At 33.0% G+C, this 22,873-nt stretch overlaps 1 protein-coding gene across 3 annotated transcripts in view; it reads left to right on the plus strand.

Annotated features, from left to right (window-relative positions):
• Positions 1-22,873, plus strand: part of LOC138336687 (prestin-like) — an 87,553-nt gene that overhangs the window by 62,607 nt on the left and 2,073 nt on the right. For all 3 annotated transcript variants that reach the window (XM_069286229.1, XM_069286230.1, XM_069286231.1), the window contains 18 exons: positions 4,540-4,869; positions 5,385-5,495; positions 6,090-6,355; positions 6,866-7,030; positions 7,518-7,679; positions 10,014-10,096; positions 10,541-10,688; positions 11,404-11,517; positions 12,216-12,293; positions 13,215-13,310; positions 13,641-13,747; positions 15,158-15,227; positions 15,563-15,745; positions 16,119-16,250; positions 16,685-16,739; positions 17,273-17,400; positions 20,312-20,401; positions 22,363-22,419. In XM_069286229.1, the coding sequence (XP_069142330.1) occupies positions 4,540-4,869; positions 5,385-5,495; positions 6,090-6,355; positions 6,866-7,030; positions 7,518-7,679; positions 10,014-10,096; positions 10,541-10,688; positions 11,404-11,517; positions 12,216-12,293; positions 13,215-13,310; positions 13,641-13,747; positions 15,158-15,227; positions 15,563-15,745; positions 16,119-16,250; positions 16,685-16,739; positions 17,273-17,400; positions 20,312-20,401; positions 22,363-22,383 (2,339 nt within the window). In that variant the 3' untranslated portion in view covers positions 22,384-22,419. The remainder of the gene's footprint in view (positions 1-4,539; positions 4,870-5,384; positions 5,496-6,089; positions 6,356-6,865; positions 7,031-7,517; positions 7,680-10,013; positions 10,097-10,540; positions 10,689-11,403; positions 11,518-12,215; positions 12,294-13,214; positions 13,311-13,640; positions 13,748-15,157; positions 15,228-15,562; positions 15,746-16,118; positions 16,251-16,684; positions 16,740-17,272; positions 17,401-20,311; positions 20,402-22,362; positions 22,420-22,873) is intronic.

Below are 22,873 nucleotides of genomic sequence, written 5' to 3' on the forward strand. Positions count from 1 at the left end.
TGTCTTTCATTTTGTTCATTAAAACCTTATTCTCTAATAAGTACATATGTATATTCAATTTTTGACTTTGTTTTATCTTTAACAAATTTTAAATTGCTTGATTATGAACATAATTCTGTTGATATTTTCATTGTCATTAAAACATTGCTCTGCAGTCATTAATATTTTTTTAAGAAATTCAATCTGAAAATTAATTTGCCTTAGATTTCAAAGAGGATATGACAGAATTAAAACATGAAAGGCTTTTCCAAAATATTAAAAGTAAGTTTGATTAATTAAAAAAAAAACAAAAAAAACTGAGTATACCTACATTACAGAGTCTATGGTGATTTTTGCTTTGGGCTGACTTATATTTTGATAAACTTTTGTTTTGAAATGTCCCAGACACCTGTGAATCCCACACATGTTGTTCAAGAATATTTAATTACTTCAATTTTTTACAGATTGTAACACAAAAGATTCTCTAATTGTTGTATTAAAGTCTTTGATGTTTCTTGCACATTTCCTCTCCAAATTTTTGTAAGAGTAATTTTGAAATGCAGTCTGATTACATTGGATTTTTATGGTGAATTTTGCCCGGGAGTGGATTCCACATCTGGTTTGCATAGAAATGAATTGATTTACATGTCTGCAGTATAGTGATTATATCTCTAGATCTGATTGCTCAATTCTACTGTGGTTTAAATGGGGTATACAGGGAGGATTTTGAAACAATCTAAAAGTCATAATACCGCCATAAACAAAATATCTATCATATGAATTACAGAGGCTTCCAACTCGAGAAGATGTTTCTATAAAGTGTCTGTTTTTAACTTAAGATTTATATAAATATATGACCCTAAATTTAGATAGGGAGCCCTCTATCAATCTTTTTTTTTATCTGTCTCTCTGTCTATAAATATCTATCTCCTTCTATATATTTATCTGTCTGAATATTCAATCTTTCTGTCTGAAACTTGTCTGTCTGTCTCTCTGTCTATAAATATCTATCTCCTTCTATATATTTATCTGTCTGAATATTCAATCTTTCTGTCTGAAACTTGTCTGTCTGTCTCTCTGTCTATAAATATCTATCTCCTTCTATATATTTATCTGTCTGAATATTCAATCTTTCTGTCTGAAACTTGTCTGTCTGTCTCTCTGTCTATAAATATCTATCTATCCTTCTATATATTTATCTGTCTGAATATTCAATCTTTCTGTCTGAAACTTGTCTGTCTGTCTCTCTGTCTATAAATATCTATCTATCCTTCTATATATTTATCTGTCTGAATATTCAATCTTTCTGTCTGAAACTTGTCTGTCTGTCTCTCTGTCTATAAATATCTATCTTCCTTCTATATATTTATCTGTCTGAATATTCAATCTTTCTGTCTGAAACTTGTCTGTCTGTCTCTCTGTCTATAAATATCTATCTATCCTTCTATATATTTATCTGTCTGAATATTCAATCTTTCTGTCTGAAACTTGTCTGTCTGTCTCTCTGTCTATAAATATCTATCTCCTTCTATATTTATCTGTCTGAATATTCAATCTTTCTGTCTGAAACTTGTCTGTCTGTTCTCTGTCTATAAATATCTATTCTTCAATATTTATCTGTCTGAATATTCAATCTTTCTGTCTGAAACTTGTCTGTCTGTCTCTCTGTCTATAAATATCTATCTATTTTCTTCTGAATATTATCTTTCTTCTTTATCTGTCCTCTGTCTAATATTCAATCTTTCTGTCTGATCAACTTTCTGTCTCTGTCTGTCTGTCTCTCTGTCTATAAATATCTATCTATCCTTCTATATATTTATCTGTCTGAATATTCAATCTTTCTGTCTGAAACTTGTCTGTCTGTCTCTCTGTCTATAAATATCTATCTATCCTTCTATATATTTATCTGTCTGAATATTCAATCTTTCTGTCTGAAACTTGTCTGTCTGTCTCTCTGTCTATAAATATCTATCTCCTTCTATATATTTATCTGTCTGAATATTCAATCTTTCTGTCTGAAACTTGTCTGTCTGTCTCTCTGTCTATAAATATCTATCTCCTTCTATATATTTATCTGTCTGAATATTCAATCTTTCTGTCTGAAACTTGTCTGTCTGTCTCTCTGTCTATAAATATCTATCTCCTTCTATATATTTATCTGTCTGAATATTCAATCTTTCTGTCTGAAACTTGTCTGTCTGTCTCTCTGTCTATAAATATCTATCTCCTTCTATATATATTTATCTGTCTGAATATTCAATCTTTCTGTCTGAAACTTGTCTGTCTGTCTCTCTGTCTATAAATATCTATCTCCTTCTATATATTTATCTGTCTGAATATTCAATCTTTCTGTCTGAAACTTGTCTGTCTGTCTCTCTGTCTATAAATATCTATCTCCTTCTATATATTTATCTGTCTGAATATTCAATCTTTCTGTCTGAAACTTGTCTGTCTGTCTCTCTGTCTATAAATATCTATCTCCTTCTATATATTTATCTGTCTGAATATTCAATCTTTCTGTCTGAAACTTGTCTGTCTGTCTCTCTGTCTATAAATATCTATCTATCCTTCTATATATTTATCTGTCTGAATATTCAATCTTTCTGTCTGAAACTTGTCTGTCTGTCTCTCTGTCTATAAATATCTATCTCCTTCTATATATTTATCTGTCTGAATATTCAATCTTTCTGTCTGAAACTTGTCTGTCTGTCTCTCTGTCTATAAATATCTATCTATCCTTCTATATATTTATCTGTCTGAATATTCAATCTTTCTGTCTGAAACTTGTCTGTCTGTCTCTCTGTCTATAAATATCTATCTATCCTTCTATATATTTATCTGTCTGAATATTCAATCTTTCTGTCTGAAACTTGTCTGTCTGTCTCTCTGTCTATAAATACTATCTATCTATCCTTCTATATATTTATCTGTCTGAATATTCAATCTTTCTGTCTGAAACTTGTCTGTCTGTCTCTCTGTCTATAAATATCTATCTCCTTCTATATATTTATCTGTCTGAATATTCAATCTTTCTGTCTGAAACTTGTCTGTCTGTCTCTCTGTCTATAAATATCTATCTATCCTTCTATATATTTATCTGTCTGAATATTCAATCTTTCTGTCTGAAACTTGTCTGTCTGTCTCTCTGTCTAAATATCTATCTCCTTCTATATATTTATCTGTCTGAATATTCAATCTTTCTGTCTGAAACTTGTCTGTCTGTCTCTCTGTCTATAAATATCTATCTCCTTCTATATATTTATCTGTCTGAATATTCAATCTTTCTGTCTGAAACTTGTCTGTCTGTCTCTCTGTCTATAAATATCTATCTCCTTCTATATATTTATCTGTCTGAATATTCAATCTTTCTGTCTGAAACTTGTCTGTCTGTCTCTCTGTCTATAAATATCTATCTCCTTCTATATATTTATCTGTCTGAATATTCAATCTTTCTGTCTGAAACTTGTCTGTCTGTCTCTCTGTCTATAAATATCTATCTATCCTTCTATATATTTATCTGTCTGAATATTCAATCTTTCTGTCTGAAACTTGTCTGTCTGTCTCTCTGTCTATAAATATCTATCTCCTTCTATATATTTATCTGTCTGAATATTCAATCTTTCTGTCTGAAACTTGTCTGTCTGTCTCTCTGTCTATAAATATCTATCTCCTTCTATATATTTATCTGTCTGAATATTCAATCTTTCTGTCTGAAACTTGTCTGTCTGTCTCTCTGTCTATAAATATCTATCTCCTTCTATATATTTATCTGTCTGAATATTCAATCTTTCTGTCTGAAACTTGTCTGTCTGTCTCTCTGTCTATAAATATCTATCTATCCTTCTATATATTTATCTGTCTGAATATTCAATCTTTCTGTCTGAAACTTGTCTGTCTGTCTCTCTGTCTATAAATATCTATCTCCTTCTATATATTTATCTGTCTGAATATTCAATCTTTCTGTCTGAAACTTGTCTGTCTGTCTCTCTGTCTATAAATATCTATCTCCTTCTATATATTTATCTGTCTGAATATTCAATCTTTCTGTCTGAAACTTGTCTGTCTGTCTCTCTGTCTATAAATATCTATCTCCTTCTATATATTTATCTGTCTGAATATTCAATCTTTCTGTCTGAAACTTGTCTGTCTGTCTCTTTGTCTACAATCAGTGTCCAGATGTTATCAAAAATGCTAATTGATATAAAGCCTAGCTATTGTTTTAAAATTCCACACGGTTATACCCTATAACCTGTGGTGAAAGGTACCTTTGAAATTTGTTTCCCGATAAAACTTTCTGAGAAAACCCAAGATGGTCTCCTTAGGGTTTAGAACACTTCGGATTATACAGTACCTGTTCAACTGGAAAAAAAACTTTTTTCTATAAAATTAATTGAATATTCCAAACTGACGTCTGCTTCAAAAGGGTCAACCTAGTGAGAATGTGGTTCTGTATGATGCCCTTTCTTGCTATAGTAAATGAAATTTGTTGAGACGAATAAATTGTAACCAAAGCAGAAGTTATGATTTACAAATTTTACAATTCATTTCCTATCATTACAGGGAAAAAGATGAATGCTGAGGATCGGGACCTCAGCGAGTCGCTGCTGGACGTCCAGTCTAACGGCAGTGCTAAATTTGTGATTGACCGACCCGTTTTCTCACAGCAGAAGTTCGATGAGGGATTCGAGCCAGGAACTCGACCACAAAGCACAATAAGGCAGAGCTTAACAAAAGCTAAATCAAAATGCCAATGTTCCAAGAACTGCTGTCTGAAATTCCTTTATGGCATCTTCCCTTTCTTGGACGTTCTAAAGGAGTACAACATTAAACAGGACTTGTCAGGGGACATTGTTTCGGGGCTAACTGTAGGCATCATGCATATTCCACAAGGTAATCATTTATCATTCGAAAGATTCTGTTCATTTATAGCTAATAGGGCAAGAAAGACCAAACTAAAGCCATGGGCCCGGGGTATCTTGCATTCTGAATGATAAAGGTTTCTCATGCTATTGACCTTGTCCATTTTTCAAGGTCACAAAATTTATTACAAATGGTCAGAATGAATTTCAGTATCTATGAAACATCAGCATTGCATGGTGATGGTGTCCATGCACACAGAAGTTTCTATTGGCTGATCAAATTCAATCGTCATACAGGTTGTCTTCAATAGAAATATGCTTGAAACTTTACCAGTTCCATTTTGACCGCATTTTTCACCACAAATAATTTTGGGGGTACACTGTATGTCCAAATTTCAAGACGGTCACTAAAGCCATGTATAAAAACACCTCTCCTCGAGTTACACAGGGGAAACTGAATTCACTTTCTATCGTATATGATTTTTTTAAAAAAATCTGCTGCCACAGAACAAGAGTTACTTTAATTATGATCTTTGTTTATGGTAGGTATGGCGTACGGTATGTTGACGGGATTACCACCAGTGTATGGGCTGTATGCTTCATTCTTTCCAACCATTGTCTACTTCTTCTTTGGGACGTCAAGGCACGTTTCCATGGGTAAGTGATATCAGATTTTGTAGCAACAAAAAACAACCACATGCAGACACAGGGGAGCAATACTTGTCAGGAAACCAGGGCATGTGATCAACTAACATTGGTATCATCACAAGATCTAAATCATCACCTCTGGGGTTCTGATTTTTAAAGCAACATTATGTAGTTACTGAGAAAGTGAGAAATGATTCTCATGATAAAAATTTCTGCAACAAAAAAAAAAAAAAAAACTGAAATTACCCTGTCGATTCATTTGCTATAAAAAATAAACCAAATGTCTGAAATTGGATACCTACCATATAACATTTATATTTGTTTGATTTCAAATTAGATGTTCTTTACTGTACCTTGGTACCAGAAATTCGTTTGAATATTTTTTTTATTTTGAGTTATTTAGTTGGTTTGATGCAATGTGTTTGCTTCTTGGACAAAAACTCTTAAATCTTTGGATGTTTCACTGAGGGTTTTATTATCATAGTAATTTGGATTCATTCAAATGGCGTTCTTGGCAGATTGCATTCTCTTTGGTAACATAAATGAGTACTCAAGATCTGTTAAAAGGTGTAGTGAGATCTTTGTTTCCATGCTGATTTTCAGGTACGTTTGCGGTGGCTAGTTTGATGATTGGATCAGCCCTGGACAAACACATGCCTGCCGGCGTCTCCGCCTGTGCTCCGACTTTGGAGCCAAACTCAGGTACCATGTTAAATGGAACACTGAACAACACATTTGTATTAACCAACACTTCTTTAGAGTCCAACGGGACGCATGACTGGGTAAAGGGATGCATGACCGAGTATGACCTGGAAATGATACGACTGAAGTTCGCCATGGCAATCACCTTTGTATCAGGAGCTATCCATGTAAGTATTTACAAAGAACTTTCTTATAAAAACAACCTGAAAGGTTATTTCAATATACATGTATTGCCTTATATGTGACATGCTCATGATTTTCTATGTTTGAGAAAAATGAAAGACAGCAAATTTTTCCATGGGCAGCATGTATCTCTGTTAACTACATTACAAATAATTGTTTTTTAGTTGAAAGTCATAGAAAGGTCACTCAAGATCGTGGGCATATGAAAAGAATATTTGGCACTTTCTTATAAAAACAACCTGAAAGTACAGTGAACCTTAGAAAACCCGGACACCTTCGATCCCAGCCTAAAACCATCTGGATTACAAATTTTTCAAGCTGCCTTTGGTGTTCTTTTGTGTTCGTAATTCATTGCGTGATATTTCTGTCTGGACTGCAAATTTTCCTGACTATCAGCATCCAGATTATTGGGGGTACACTGCGTATTGTTCAACGTTTCATGTACAGATCATTTTCCTGGAGATTTTATATGAGTTTTGTGTATTTTCTAACAGTTGGTGATGGGGCTGGCTAACCTTGGCTTTGTCACAACCTACCTGTCCGACCCTCTCGTTAGTGGCTTCACTACCGGGGCTGCCTGTCATGTGTTCACTAGTCAGATCAAACATATATTCGGGATCACAACTGGACGATACAGCGGAGCTGGCAAACTTATATTTGTAAGTATCTGCCATGTTTGGTGATTTTTTTTTCTGTTAACCTGGGAATAAAAACATAGTTTTTTATTACCATGCAGAAATGCATTTTTAGGTAGCTTTTGAAGAGAGAGGGTTTATGGAATCAGCGTGGCATCAGGGTTTTTATTAATGACACCATAACCATGAGTATGTAAAGGCTAAACAAGCTTCTGAAATAATTTGTATAATTTGGTTAATAATAGGGCTAATATGCAGAAATATAATTATACATGTATTTGGCAAAAAAATGCTTCTGGATTACTGGTATGTAAAATTGCATCTTTTTCAAAAGAGTTCTTTGATATACAATAGAGAAAATATGCTTTATAGAAAGTTTTGTCTGTCATATTTAATAATACATGTATTGAAAATTGGTTTTGAATTTTCTCAACCCTAGCTATTTAGTGTGATATACCTGGTAAGATTGTCCTTGTATCTGTAATAAATACAGTACTCTCTCTGATTTCAGACCTACATAGATTTCTTCAAGAACATTCCGATGACAAACCCTGTAACCATAGGAGTCTCCATTGTGTGTCTGGTGATACTCTACTGTGTCAAAGAATTCATCAACAATAACCCTAAAATAAAACCCAAACTAAAGATGCCAGTCCCGATAGAGCTTATAGTGGTAAGTATTAGGCCTGGTAATAACCCTAAAATAAAACCCAAACTAAAGATGTCAGTCCCAATAGAACTTATAGTGGTAAGTATTAGGCCTGGTAATACCCTAAAATAAAACCCAAACTAATGATGCCAGTCCTGATAGAACTTATAGTGGTAAGTATTAGGCCTTGTAATAACCCTAAAATAAAACCCAAACTAAAGATGCCAGTCCTGATAGAACTTATAGTGGTAAGTATTAGGCCTGGTAATACCCTAAAATAAAACCCAAACTAACGATGCCAGTCCTGATAGAGCTTATAGTGGTAAGTATTAGGCCAGGTAATAACCCTAAAATAAAACCCAAACTAAAGATGCCAGTCCTGATAGAACTTATAGTGGTAAGTATTAGGCCTGGTAATACCCTAAAATAAAACCCAAACTAAAGATGCCAGTCCCTATAGAACTTATAGTGGTAAGTATTAGGCCTGGTAATACCCTAAAATAAAACCCAAACTAAAGATGCCAGTCCTGATAGAACTTATAGTGGTAAGTATTAGGCCTGGTAATACCCTAAAATAAAACCCAAACTAAAGATGCCAGTCCCTATAGAACTTATAGTGGTAAGTATTAGGCCTGGTAATACCCTAAAATAAAACCCAAACTAACGATGCCAGTCCCGATAGAGTTTATAGTGGTAAGTATTAGGCCTGGTAATACCCTAAAATAAAACCCAAACTAATGATGCCAGTCCCGATAGAACTTATAGTGGTAAATATTAGGCCAGGTAATAACCCTAAAATAAAACCCAAACTAAAGATGCCAGTCCTGATAGAACTTATAGTGGTAAGCATAAGGCCTGGTAATACCCTAAAATAAAACCCAAACTAAAGATGCCAGTCCTGATAGAACTTATAGTGGTAAGTATTAGGCCTGGTAATAACCCTAAAATAAAACCCAAACTAAAGATGCCAGTCCTGATAGAATTTATAGTGGTAAGTATAAGGCCTGGTAATAACCCTAAAATAAAACCCAAACTAACGATGCCAGTCCCGATAGAGCTTATAGTGGTAAGTATTAGGCCTGGTAATACCCTAAAATAAAACCCAAACTAAAGATGCCAGTCCCGATAGAGCTTACATATGTATAGTGGTAAGTATTAGGCCAGGTAATACCCTAAAATAAAACCCAAACTAAAGACACCAGTCCCGATAGAGCTTATAGTGGTAAGTATTAGGCCTGGTAATAACCCTAAAATAAAACCCAAACTAAAGATGCCAGTCCGGATAAGTATCATAACGTAGGTCAGGTAAGTATTATAATGTACATCTGATCCAACAGTTAATAATGTTTATCATATGTCTTCCGTATTTTCCAATTCAATGAAGCCATTTTATTTATTACACTCATGTAAAATAACATATCTTCATTTTGATTGGTTGATTCCGATGAATGGTGCTATTTCTACGCGTGGGAAACAACCTTCTTTTTAACCACAATATTTTACTATGAAATGCTGAATTGAACAACGACACTAATCTGTAGATTCATAACGGTGTGTAAAATCAGTATCAATTCTCACCTTCTTGTATAGATTTGAACATGATAATTGATGAAAACATCTTTCAAATTTCCTAAATCAAACAGTATAAGTTCAAAGAGGTGAAAAAATGGCGTCCAGCAGTCCTACGTGACGACAACCATGAATGACTGTTGGGAAATCAGTGACATCGCAATATAAAAAGGCACTTGCGTAGTTACTACAGATTTATAGATTTCAACATTTTTCCTTCCCTTCAATTCGTCGCTTCAGCTATAAATAATTTACATGTAGCAGTTTAATAATGAAGTACATAAGTAAACTAGATTAATGCTTAAAACGATTTTTCGCACTAGTTATAATGGCGCATTGGTACTTGGCTAACTTTTGTTTTCTAGTGATACGGTCCGAATCTCAACTGATCGATTGATTGATCTGAAAGACAGATATTAGTCATATGATAAATAGAATCGCCAAAAGCTTGCAAAAAATGAAAAATCCTAAACTTGAATCATAAATCTCATATGAAGGGAAACTCATAACAGACCATCTATATATCGCATTGTATCCCTTTCTGCTTTAAGTTTTCAAGGCTGGTCTTTATATTTACATAACTTTCTCTACACTCATGTCATCTTTAGAAACAATGAAAAGTAAGTCAAATTAATGTTTATTTTGACTCCTAAAATATCACTTAAACTTAACACCGTTCCTTTGTGATATCTCAATTCTGAATGATTCAGCCATGTTTACAATAATAACAAGTATAGACATACTAATATAAAGACATTTTCATCCCATTTTCACCTTGTTGTCCCACAGGTAATCTTAGGAACAGTGATTTCACTTCTGGTGAAGCTGAAGGAAGACCATGAAGTGGACATTGTCGGTGACATACCAACCGGGTAAGGTTCTGTATCAATATGAGATACATGTTATGACATACATATTTTGTTTTAAAGTTCTAGATTATAAAAACTATCACTATTCTCAATTACTAAAGAATTGTCTGAAGAAATCTGGTTGTTTAGAGTTCAGATTTTGGTAATCATTTCCTCCAGAGACTTGTTATTAACCACATGCAGATTCAGATTAAGGTTTCTTTATTACACTCTGACACACTTACATATGCAACAAGAGGCTAAGTAAGTATATGCATACAGATGTTACCCCCTCCTCCTTTCCCAACACGGGCTTTGGTCCGGCTACAATGGAGTTAAATACTGAAGAGGAATGAATAAGGGGTTATAATATATCCAGAAGGAGATTACTCTGACTTAAATGTAAGAACTTTTCCTGGTTATATTTGAAGACAGATCTTTTCACCTTGTTGTTATTCTATGTTGCAGACTACCAGCTCCAAAGTCGCCTGATTTGACTCTGGTGCCGGACGTGATTGGCGATACCTTCGCTTTAGCTATTGTTGTGTTCGCTGTTTCTGTCTCCATGGGGAAAATTCTCTCCAAAAATTATGAATATGAGATTAATGCAAATCAGGTAAAGCTGTAATAAAGAGGCACCTCAAAAGATAGTATAGAAAATCAATGTTAATTATGGATTAACAGTAATTAACTTTTGAAGTAACAAATGGTTTTAATCATAGGAGCTATAAAACATTCAACAATTCACACAAGCAATTTTATAAGACTCTTTCATGTGTGGATATGAAGGATAGGGATATTCTACTCGAGGGTCACAAAATGTAGTAAAACCCGAGGCTTGCCGAGGGTTTTGCAACATTTGGGATCCCTCGGGTAGAATATCCCTATCCTTCATATCCACTTATGAAAGAGTATTTTTCTTTCATATTTCGACGTTTTTATTGCAATTTTACAACTATGATATTCCACCATTTCGGAAATAAATTTGAAGATATTCACGACTGAAAGTCAATTTTCATACGTGATATTTTCAAAAAAAATTCCGTTGTTTGCATCTTTTATAGTAAAACCAGTCACGCTTGTGAAAAAAATGTTAAATTTTAATGTGGAATTAGAAATTTTGTTGACGCCATGACGTCACGAGGTTTTATTGCATGGATAGCCATGCAATACAGCCTCAGGCGGCATGAGTGTATTGCCCTAGACCAGCCAGTATTACACCCATAGGTATGAAAGAAATAATGTTTCTGGGAAAAAAATAAAAAATCAATACTTGAATAGATTTGTTAATTATTATTATTTTCATTTTCTATAACATTTCCTTTTTCCAGGAGTTAATAGCTTATGCTGCCTGTAACATTATCAGCTCCTTCTTCTCAGCGTACACCAGTTCAGCATCACTGTCACGAAGTTTGGTGCAGGAACATGTGGGCGGTAAAACACAGGTATAATGGCCATAGATATGATTTAAACATATTTTATTGCTTAATTAATTATTTGATTGGGAGATTGGATGGAAAATGGGTGCAAGGAAGATAACTCATATTGTAATGAGAGTTTTGGTGTCAATGGGTGCAAGGGAGATAACTCAGGTTGTAAGATGTATATTTGTATCGTATGTTGGGAGTAATCATTTGTAATTACTGTCTGAAAAATGGGGAAATTACTTACTATAAGTTGGTAGTAAAGGAGATGAGATATTTTTGACATGCATTCCTGTATAAATTGGCATGGATAAGTGGACTTTGGGACAGAAGAGAGGGATAATACATGTATAAGTTAATGGATAAGTGGACTTTTGGACAGAAGAGAGGGATAATACATGTATAAGTTAATGGATAAGTGGACTTTGGGACAGAAGAGGGGAATAATACATGTATAAGTTAACTGTGCAAATCAGTATACAGTGGAAACATGATAATCCAGACGCCAATAGTCTGTACAACTCACAATCCAGACGTTAATATCTTTGAAAAGTTTTGATAATTGACTTAGTAAGCGATCAAAATGCTATGCATGTAGTACAGAAAATTTACAATTTGGATGATTTGGTCTAGGGATTCATGTGTTCTGATTGGATGCTCTTTTTAACTATTCAATTATAGAACTTGTTAAGCTGATGAGATTTTGTGGTGTATTTCAGATTGCTGGTATTTTCTCCTGTATACTACTGTTATTTGTACTTCTCCTACTAGGACCGTACTTCAGTACCCTACCTAAGGTAACACTTCTTATCTCCTCCTGTCTCTGTTGTACCGCTGTTAAAATTGGTACTACAGTGGATGAATAACTTTTTAATTTGTAATTCAAATTTGTCAATATTAATTATGTTGTGGCTCTTGATATGCTCATTATTTGCATAGTTAATTAATTATGATTATAATTGATTTGCAGATACATGAAATCAGTGATATATATATATATATTTACATTGTATTAACCTGATTATGTTTTAACCTAATAATAATAATAGTATGTAATTTTAAATTTATGTTAATAATATTATTTGAAATCAATCTACCATGAATGTCTTCTTTTATATGGCTAAAAGCCTATTTTCTCCTGTAACTATAGCTAAGTATGTGTATATTTCCAGGCGGTACTTTGTAACTATAGCTAAGTATGTGTATATTTCCAGGCGGTACTTTGTAACTATAGCTAAGTATGTGTATATTTCCAGGCGGTACTTTGTAACTATAGCTAAGTATGTGTATATTTCCAGGCGGTACTTTGTAACTGTAGCTAAGTATGTGTATATTTCCAGGCGGTACTTTGTAACTATAGCTAAGTATGTGTATATTTCCAGGCGGTACTTTGTAACTATAGCTAAGTATGTGTATATTTCCAGGCGGTACTTTGTAACTATAGCTAAGTATGTGTATATTTCCAGGCGGTACTTTGTAACTATAGCTAAGTATGTGTATATTTCCAGGCGGTACTTTGTAACTATAGCTAAGTATGTGTATATTTCCAGGCGGTACTTTGTAACTATAGCTAAGTATGTGTATATTTCCAGGCGGTACTTTGTAACTATAGCTAAGTATGTGTATATTTCCAGGCGGTACTTTGTTACTATAGCTAAGTATGTGTATATTTCCAGGCGGTACTTTGTAACTATAGCTAAGTATGTGTATATTTCCAGGCGGTACTTGCTGCGATCATTATTGTTGCACTCAAAGGAATGTTCAAACAATTATTGGAGCTTCCGAATTTATGGAGACTCTCAAAAATAGACTTTGTAAGTAGGGATATACTTTGGCTATGTATTACTAATTACGAAGGGTTTTTTTTTTTTAAATTAATAGTTTTTTATCCTTGTATCCTAAGTTTTGTTGGAACAGAAAATCTAGGTAGGTAAAACCTACGATATGTGAATTGTTACATATATAATTATTTATACCTTAGAAATTTAATCTATTCATTATATACCGAAATAATTATTTTTAATCTCGAATAATTATTTGGAAAAGAAACTGAAGTTATTAAATATAAATGTACCGCATGTACCTTAATAACGTCTTAAATTAAGAGATTCCTCTATACTTTTGAAACCTGTTGTTGATTATAGATCATTTGGGTGGTCACTTTCCTGGCTACTGCATTGCTGGATGTTGACCTTGGTTTGATGACCGGCGTGGGAGTAGCCATACTGACCATTGTATATAGGGTTCAAAGGTAAAGATTTTCAATTTCTAACTGGCCATCATAACTAGTAATATTTCTCATTTGGATGCTTTAGCAGTAGCAAATATGATGATTTTTTTTCTAATACAGTGGAACCTCCCGAAACCGGGGGCCGCGGTGGCCGAGTGGTTAAGATGTCCCGACATATTACCACAAGCCCTCCACCTCTGGGATGCGGGTTCGAATCCATGTGGGGCAGTTGCCAGGTACTGACCGCTGGTCGGTGGCTTTCCTCAACCAACAAACCTGGCACGTCCTTACATGACCCTGGCTGTTAATAGGACGTAAAAATAAATAAACCCGAAACCGATCATGGTCGGTGCATATAATTTCAGCCTGTTTAGAGAGGGTTCGGTTTGGAGAAGTGAACCGAATACTAATCATTACGACCGGATTTAATCGATCGGAAGTCGTTTTTTACACTAGTGTAACGCATGTATGCCTAGTGTTCGTTAAAACTGACCGATATTGATTGTTAATGTGAATGTTATCACAAAAGAGAGAATAATATGTTTAAAAGGAATGGATTACAACAATCTTGACTTTGTTGCCACTTATAAACGTAGCTTGGTTAGTTAGTTGTGTGAATGTTCTTGGAGATGTTCTTGTCTGCACTAACCTACATACGGCTGATCGCTTCCAGTTACGTCAAGAATCAAATTATATGGTCTAATTACACGATGATCAGTCGATGCCGGTCGTTATATGACATAGTTATTTTCTAAAACAATACATGGCTTCGGCTTCTTCATACAGATAATTCACGTTATCCGACAACTACATATATGTAAATAAAAAAAATGTGTGATTTGAATACGAAACTTTCTCTTTATTACTAGCTCTGCTTGTTTTCCTACAGTAAACAAACCGTGTGCACGTGGTAGACCTTCGTTACATATCTAAACAATAGACATGATTAAATAATTACACCACCATCTCGGGTATAATTACCGTGTACCTATAGCCTTCACTACATGCCCCAGGACATGGCATGCGACAACTATAGTACAGGTACGTGTGTATTTCACGGTCGGTTGATCAGACCTCAATACAATCTATCGGTGTCGCTCAGGTAAGGCCGGTTTTCAGAAGTGTATTTTAGTTACATTTGACTATTCCGATCTCAAAATCGGTCCGGTATTCAGAATTAGGAGGGATCGGTTTTGGGAAGTTTTATATACTATTAATAAAGAGGAATTCATTCCGTACATGACATCCATGTTCGGTTACTAGAGGTGATTGGTTATGAGAAGGTTCGGTTTTGGGAAGTTTCACTGTAACTACATCACAGAATTTGTTGGTAGTAAAAAATGTTTCTCTTTTATACTAATTATGATATTACAATACACCTCAGTTTGTTTAAATTATAATTAATTATTGACAATGTTAATATTTTAACAGGCCATACTCCTGTTTGCTGGGCCAGATACCGGAGACAGATATATACAGGGATGTATCTGTATATAAAGAGGTAGGGATCTTCATTCTTCAGAGAAATGGTAAATGCATGTAGTCCAATCTTAATGATTTATGTGTTCTTGATCACTTGAGCTGTTGAATAAATCATATGGAGTTTGGTAATGAATTAAGACATGAAAGATTGTGTATCTTAAAGGAGAAACTATTATTATTAATATAATCAATGATTTATACAAACATTTTTGAGAAAATTCTTGTCAAAGGCAGTGTTTTGATTTAGAGAGAACCACTAAGAAACAAGGGCTACTCATGCTGATATACAAAAAGACAACTGAAAGTTTTCCAACTTTGATTTTATCTAATGTAGATTTTTTTGTACTTCTATAGGCAGTGGAGATTCCTGATGTAAAGATTTACCGGTTTGAAAACGCTTTATTCTTTGTGAGCGTGGACCATTTCCGTAGCAGCTTATACAAGTTCACCACTAACCCTAAACAGCTTCACAAGGACATTAAAGCTGCCAAAATTAAACTAATTAAGGAAAGGAATGTGGAGTTCAAGGTCAATGATGTAAGTTACTATATATAATCTTGGGGTCAATGATGTAAATGACCTTTTACCTCAAGGTCACAGAGTTTCTAGAAATCAAGGCCAGGTGGCTGGTGCACTGTTAAGAAATTATCCAATGAGTTTTGAAAATCTTTTTATTCTTACAACTTATTGTTTACCTGCAATAATCTGTGGTAATAGTCTGAAAACTCAGAATCTGGAAGGAATTATTGGGGAACAGATTTGATTATTGACTACCAAGTAAATTTAATCCGATAGTCACTGAAAAATTTGCAAACTGGATGGCTTGAGGTTGTGTACAAATACTGTATTTGGATTATCCAAGGTCCATTTTCATAACTCTTATAAAACAATTTTGGTTTTGTTTTTGTAGGGAAACCTTGAAGAGTTATCAAGTAGCCATAAGGATGACCCCTCTATACCACGTGTGGACTTCTCTACGGTCATCATCGACTGCTCCAACTGGAGCTTTATAGACTCCATGGGCATCAAAACAATGAAAGCTGTGAGTATAAATGACATAGTCTCAAAATTTAAAATTAATAAATTAATGTGTCTTCTGATTCAAGCACAAAATAATACACAGCCATGTTCAAGGATATACATTTTCTTTTATTGATCAGTAGAAATCACTTCATTTATTGCCATATTTATAAATCACCTTGATTAAGTAAAATATAGTTTTTACTACTGTTAATTGAAAAAAGGGTAAAAATAAAACCTAAGATATAAAGTTCAGCATGTCTGATATAAATGTATAAAACAATGCCAACTTGTATTGTCATCATTCTATTTTACTTTTAACTCAATTATGGCTTATATATTGATTACCTGCTAACCTATATAAAGCTGTTGTATTCGAATTATTTTCTTTAAAAAAATATTGTTTAAGTACATTGTTATGTTTGAAAATGTTGTCTTCAATTTGATTTTTTTTAGGTGATAAACGAATTCAAGGCTGTGGACATCAAAATATATTTAACCTGCTGTAAAGGTAAGTAAAAAATTAATTTTAAAATCAAAATGATCGAGTTCTTAAAGATGCTCCACTGCCAACAGAGCATAAATGATATTATTTGAACAATAATTGGTGTTTTATCGTGTGTATATATATATATATCTAATTAACACAAAAAATAATATGAAATAATTTACTTTGCCTTTAGTGCATGCGCAATCAGTACTTCATTCCATATAGAATGTAGTGCCACAAGTTTTTTTCGGGATGCAATTAATTTTTTTTGCATATTTTTAACTTCAAGTAAAATTAGAAGCTCAAACTTTTCAATGTTGGTAATGGTGTAAAGTACCTAACCTTTGTAACTGAAGAAAAATATTAAATCGTCTGCTCTTGTTTTTGATAGTGAAAAAATACCATATTTCGGCGGTGGAGCATCTTTAAGATTTTGCTAGAATTCCAATTGAGAAGCATATTCAAGACGTCAGATACTCACTACATTTGTTGAAGAATTTTTGGAAATCAGAATTGAATACAATTAAAAAATTTACTTTCATTTTGTTTTTCAGCGGGTGTTCGGGAAATGTTTGACAAAACTGGATTCTTTGATGTACTAGCTACAGAAAATCTATTTGTGTCTATACATGATGCAGTTTTACAAGCTAGACATCAGAAATGGATGAGTCGTAAGCCCAAGGTATGTAAACTACATAATATATATGGTAACAAGAAATGATTTGAAATTGAAAGAGTTTGTTCTTTCTTGTAATGAGCATATTCAGGGTCATCCTTAATTACTAAGAACTGTACAAATCGGTTCAGTTGTATGCCTTGAAGTTTCACCTTAGAAGGAATTTTTTCTGCAGTTCTTAGACACAGCAGCAGCAAATTAATAAAGTGATTCAACACTGGCACGCTGTTCACTGAAATAAATTAAATGCTTTAACTAATACGTGTATACCTGCCTAGTTTGCCCCTTGAAGTTTTTAAGGGGAAGTTTTTTTTTAATTTTTTTGAGGGTGTGTGTGTGTTTCATTTCTGGGAGGGAGGGAGAATGTGTTTCATTTTATCATCAGGTACAAGATCATAGTAAACATGTGTTATAGTTCTATTGTCTTCTTTAATCTGACTTAGAGACTAATTATATAGATATACATGTATATCATTATAATACATCTATACATTTGACAGAGACTAATTATATAGATATACACGTATATCATTGTAATACATCTACACATTTGACAGAGACTAATTATATAGATATATATGTATATCATTATAATACATCTATACATTTGACAGAGACTAATTATATAGATATACATGTATGTCATTATAATACATCTATACATTTGACAGAGACTAATTATATAGATATATATGTATATCATTATAATACATCTACACATTTGACAGAGACTAATTATATAGATATACATGTATATCATTATAATACATCTATACATTTGACAGAGACTAATTATATAAATATATATGTATATCATTATAATACATCTACACATTTGACAGAGACTAATTATATAGATATATATGTATATCATTATAATACATCTACACATTTGACAGAGACTAATTATATAGATATACATGTATATCATTATAATACATCTACACATTTGACAGAGACTAATTATATAGATATATATGTATATCATTATAATACATCTATACATTTGACAGAGACTAATTATATAGATATACAGTCAAACCTCGATGATTCGAACTTCGATGAATCGAATTTCTCGCTGTATCGAACTTTTTGTCTGGTCCCGAATTTCTTCACTATATAACATTACTAACTAACCCATGTATGAATCGAAGTTTTATGAATCGAAGTTCTCGATGTATCGAACTTTTTTCATGGACCATTTGTTATAGAATCATAGGTAACTGACACTCGATGATTCGAATAAAAATTTACCTGTACAGATCAGGTGTTCGCCGATACCCCGCGGCATGCTGTCACACCTAGCTGTCTCGCGACGGCCCTTCGCCGGACAATAGGGATTATGACAGCTTGTGTTGCTAGCTTGATATCATCAAGATAATTAATATCACTTATCAGGCCGATACCCGGTGCTTTGTTTTTACAAGCTGCGTTATTAAATCATTAGTACGGCAAAGATACAGTTAGTCGTTTTTGATGTTCGCCGCCGGCATTGGTAGCGGTTTGTAGAATTTACGGAACGGTAAATATCGAGCCACATTATTAGTAACTCCTACTCAAAACTGTTATATTGCACAACTTTGGCATAAATACTTGAGCAAATCGATCATTCTAAATCGACTTCGAAGTATTTTGTTAGGTGTTGTAGCACTTTCGGTTCCCCCTTTTTAGTTTCGTTTTTACAACGTGTTTTCGTTTTTATATTCATTCCGTAATATTAACCATCTCTTAGATAGTCACCAAACGAACACTTGTACATCATGTACATGGGTTAGGCCTAGTACACGTAAGTCTTGTTTATAATATACGTATGATTAATTGCATTCTTCGTTTTTATTTTGTTTTGCTTGTGGTACAATGATTATAAAGTTTACGGAACGGAGACGACATGTACACAACTACCACAGTTGGTCATGGTGAAAAAAAAACATCGGTCTAATTTCAACCACGAATAATTCGAAGTCTCGATGTATCGAAGTTTTTCTGACGGTCCCTTGAACTTCGATACATCGAGGTTTGACTGTACACGTATATCATTGTAATACATCTACACATTTGACAGAGACTAATTATATAGATATATATGTATATCATTATAATACATCTATACATTTGACAGAGACTAATTATATAGATATATGTGTATATCATCAAAATACATCTATACATTTGACAGAGACTAATTATATAGATATATGTGTATATCATCATAATACATCTACACATTTGACAGAGACTAATTATATAGATATATGTGTATATCATCAAAATACATCTATACATTTGACAGAGACTAATTATATAGATATATGTGTATATCATCATAATACATCTACACATTTGACAGAGACTAATTATATAGATATATGTGTATATCATCAAAATACATCTATACATTTGACAGAGACTAATTATATAGATATATGTGTATATCATCATAATACATCTACACATTTGACAGAGACTAATTATATAGATATATGTGTATATCATCATAATACATCTACACATTTGACAGAGACTAATTATATAGATATATGTGTATATCATCATAATACATCTATACATTTGACAGAGACTAATTATATAGATATATGTGTATATCATCAAAATACATCTATACATTTGACAGTGACTAATTATATAGATATATGTGTATATCATCAAAATACATCTACACATTTGACAGAGACTAATTATATAGATATATGTGTATATCATTATAATACATCTATACATTTGACAGAGACTAATTATATAGATATACATGTATATCATTATAATACATCTACACATTTGACAGAGACTAATTATATAGATATATGTGTATATCATCATAATACATCTATACATTTGACAGAGACTAATTATGTAGTTATATATGTATATCATTATAATACATCTATACATTTGACAGAATGGCTCGGTAAACAATGACTTAACAGCTGAGGAGGATGTAGCTGTCACAGTAGATGAAGTAGATGAGGAAGATGAGATAGAATCAAAGGTAATTAGTTCTCTGTTTGTATATGTATATTTAAAAGAATAGGGAAAAATGGAGTAAAAGAATAGGGAAAATGGAGTAAAAGAATAGGGAAAAATGGAGTAAAATAATAGGGAAAATGGAGAAAACAAATAGAGAAAATGGAGTAAAAGAATAGGGGAAATTGAGTAAAAGAATAGGGAAAATGGAGTAGTAAAAGAATAGGGAAAATGGAGTAGTAAAAGAATAGGGAAAATGGAGTAGTAAAAGAATAGGGAAAATGGAGTAGAATAATAGGGAAAATGGAGAAAAAGAAAAGGGAAAATGGAGTAAAAGAATAGGGAAAATAGAGAAAAGAATAGGGAAAATAGAGTAAAAGAATAGGGAAAAATAGAGTAAAAGAATAGGGAAAAATAGAGTAAAAGAATAGGGAAAAATCGAGTAAAAGAATAGGGGGAAAATGGAGGAAAAGAATAGGAAAAATGGAGTAAAAGAATAGGGGAAATGGAGTAAAAGAATAGGGGGAAATGGAGTAAAAGAATAGAGGAAAATGGAGTAAAAGAATAGAGAAAATGGAGTAAAAGAATAGGGAAAAAGGAGTTAAAAAAATAGGGAAAAATGGAGTAGTAAAAGAATAGGGGGGAAATGGAGTAAAAGAATAGGGAAAATGGAGTAGTAAAAGAATAGGGAAAATGGAGTTGAATAATAGGGAAAATGGAGTAAAAGAATAGGGAAAATGGAGTAAAAGAATAGGGAAAATGGAGTAAAAGAATAGGGAAAATGGAGTAAAAGAATAGGGAAAATGGAGGAAAAAAAAAATAGAGAAAATGGAGTAAAAGAATAGGGGAAATTGAGTAAAAGAATAGGGAAAATGGAGTAGTAAAAGAATAGGGAAAATGGAGTAGTAAAAGAATAGGGAAAATGGAGTAGTAAAAGAATAGGGAAAATGGAGTAGAATAATAGGGAAAATGGAGAAAAAGAAAAGGGAAAATGGAGTAAAAGAATAGGGAAAATAGAGAAAAGAATAGGGAAAATAGAGTAAAAGAATAGGGAAAAATAGAGTAAAAGAATAGGGAAAAATCGAGTAAAAGAATAGGGGGAAAATGGAGGAAAAGAATAGGAAAAATGGAGTAAAAGAATAGGGGAAATGGAGTAAAAGAATAGGGGGAAATGGAGTAAAAGAATAGAGGAAAATGGAGTAAAAGAATAGAGAAAATGGAGTAAAAGAATAGGGAAAAAGGAGTTAAAAAAATAGGGAAAAATGGAGTAGTAAAAGAATAGGGGGGAAATGGAGTAAAAGAATAGGGAAAATGGAGTAGTAAAAGAATAGGGAAAATGGAGTTGAATAATAGGGAAAATGGAGTAAAAGAAAAGGGAAAATGGAGTAAAAGAATAGGGAAAAATCGAGTAAAAGAATAGGGGGAAATGGAGGAAAAGAATAGGAAAAATGGAGTAAAAGAATAGGGGAAAATGGAGTAAAAGAATATGGAAATGGAGTAAAAAAAAATAGGGGAAAATCGAGTAGTAAAAGAATAGGGGGAAAATGGAGTAAAAGAATAGGGAAAATGGAGTAAAAGAATAGAGAAAAATCAATTTAAAGAATAGGGGAAAAATCAAGTAAAAGAATAAGGGGGAAATGAGATAAAAGAATAGGGAAAATGGAGTAAAATAATAGGAAAAAATAGAGTAAAAGAATAGGGAAAAATAGAGTAAAAGAATAGAGAAAAATGAAAGAAAAGAAAAGGGAAAAAATAAAGTTCTAGGGTAGAGCTTGTTGCTTCCTGGTAAAGACTGTGGAATGACATAAAATGGTTATTGAAACAAGAACAGGATATGAAGTTAAGTTTTCATATTCATTTATATTTTGCTTTCAAAGACTATATTTTTTCGGCATTTTTAGCCCCCAAAAATACCTTTTTTAAATGTTCTATTTGTTTTGTACGTATAGCATTTAAAAACAATTTAAGCATGCTCATCTTTTGCAGGGCTCAAAATCTGAATTATGATGAAGAGAAAAAGCATTTAGTGTGTTTGTAATATTGGTAAGTATTAGATTTGAAGAGATGGAACATTTTTTATTTATATTAATTAACTGCCTTACCACCATTGGAGGGGGTGTGTGTTAAGTATATATAGGTTTGCATTTTATCCGTCGTCCATCCATCTGACTGACCTTGTCTAGGCTATATCTCTTATTTAGGTACTGTAAGGTCTTGAAACTTTTTATTTACTTGATATGTGCTGCATACCAAAATCAGATCACTGATACTATTGACCTCTGACCTCAGTTTTCATTGAATTAGCTTGTTATGTTATGGACTGGGCCCTATCACCTTTAGGTGAAGCGATTTCATTGTCCCTTCAGTTAGCAATTGGTAAAGGAGCATTTAATGAAACTACATGGTCTTAAAATGCAAAATCTTGCATATCTCTAAACTCAATAATGTTAGAATTCATGAAAATATTATCACATTTATCAGTTTTACTTTAAAATTT

Source organism: Argopecten irradians, chromosome 12 (assembly GCF_041381155.1).
Source record: "Argopecten irradians isolate NY chromosome 12, Ai_NY, whole genome shotgun sequence".
NCBI lineage: Eukaryota > Metazoa > Mollusca > Bivalvia > Pectinida > Pectinidae > Argopecten > Argopecten irradians.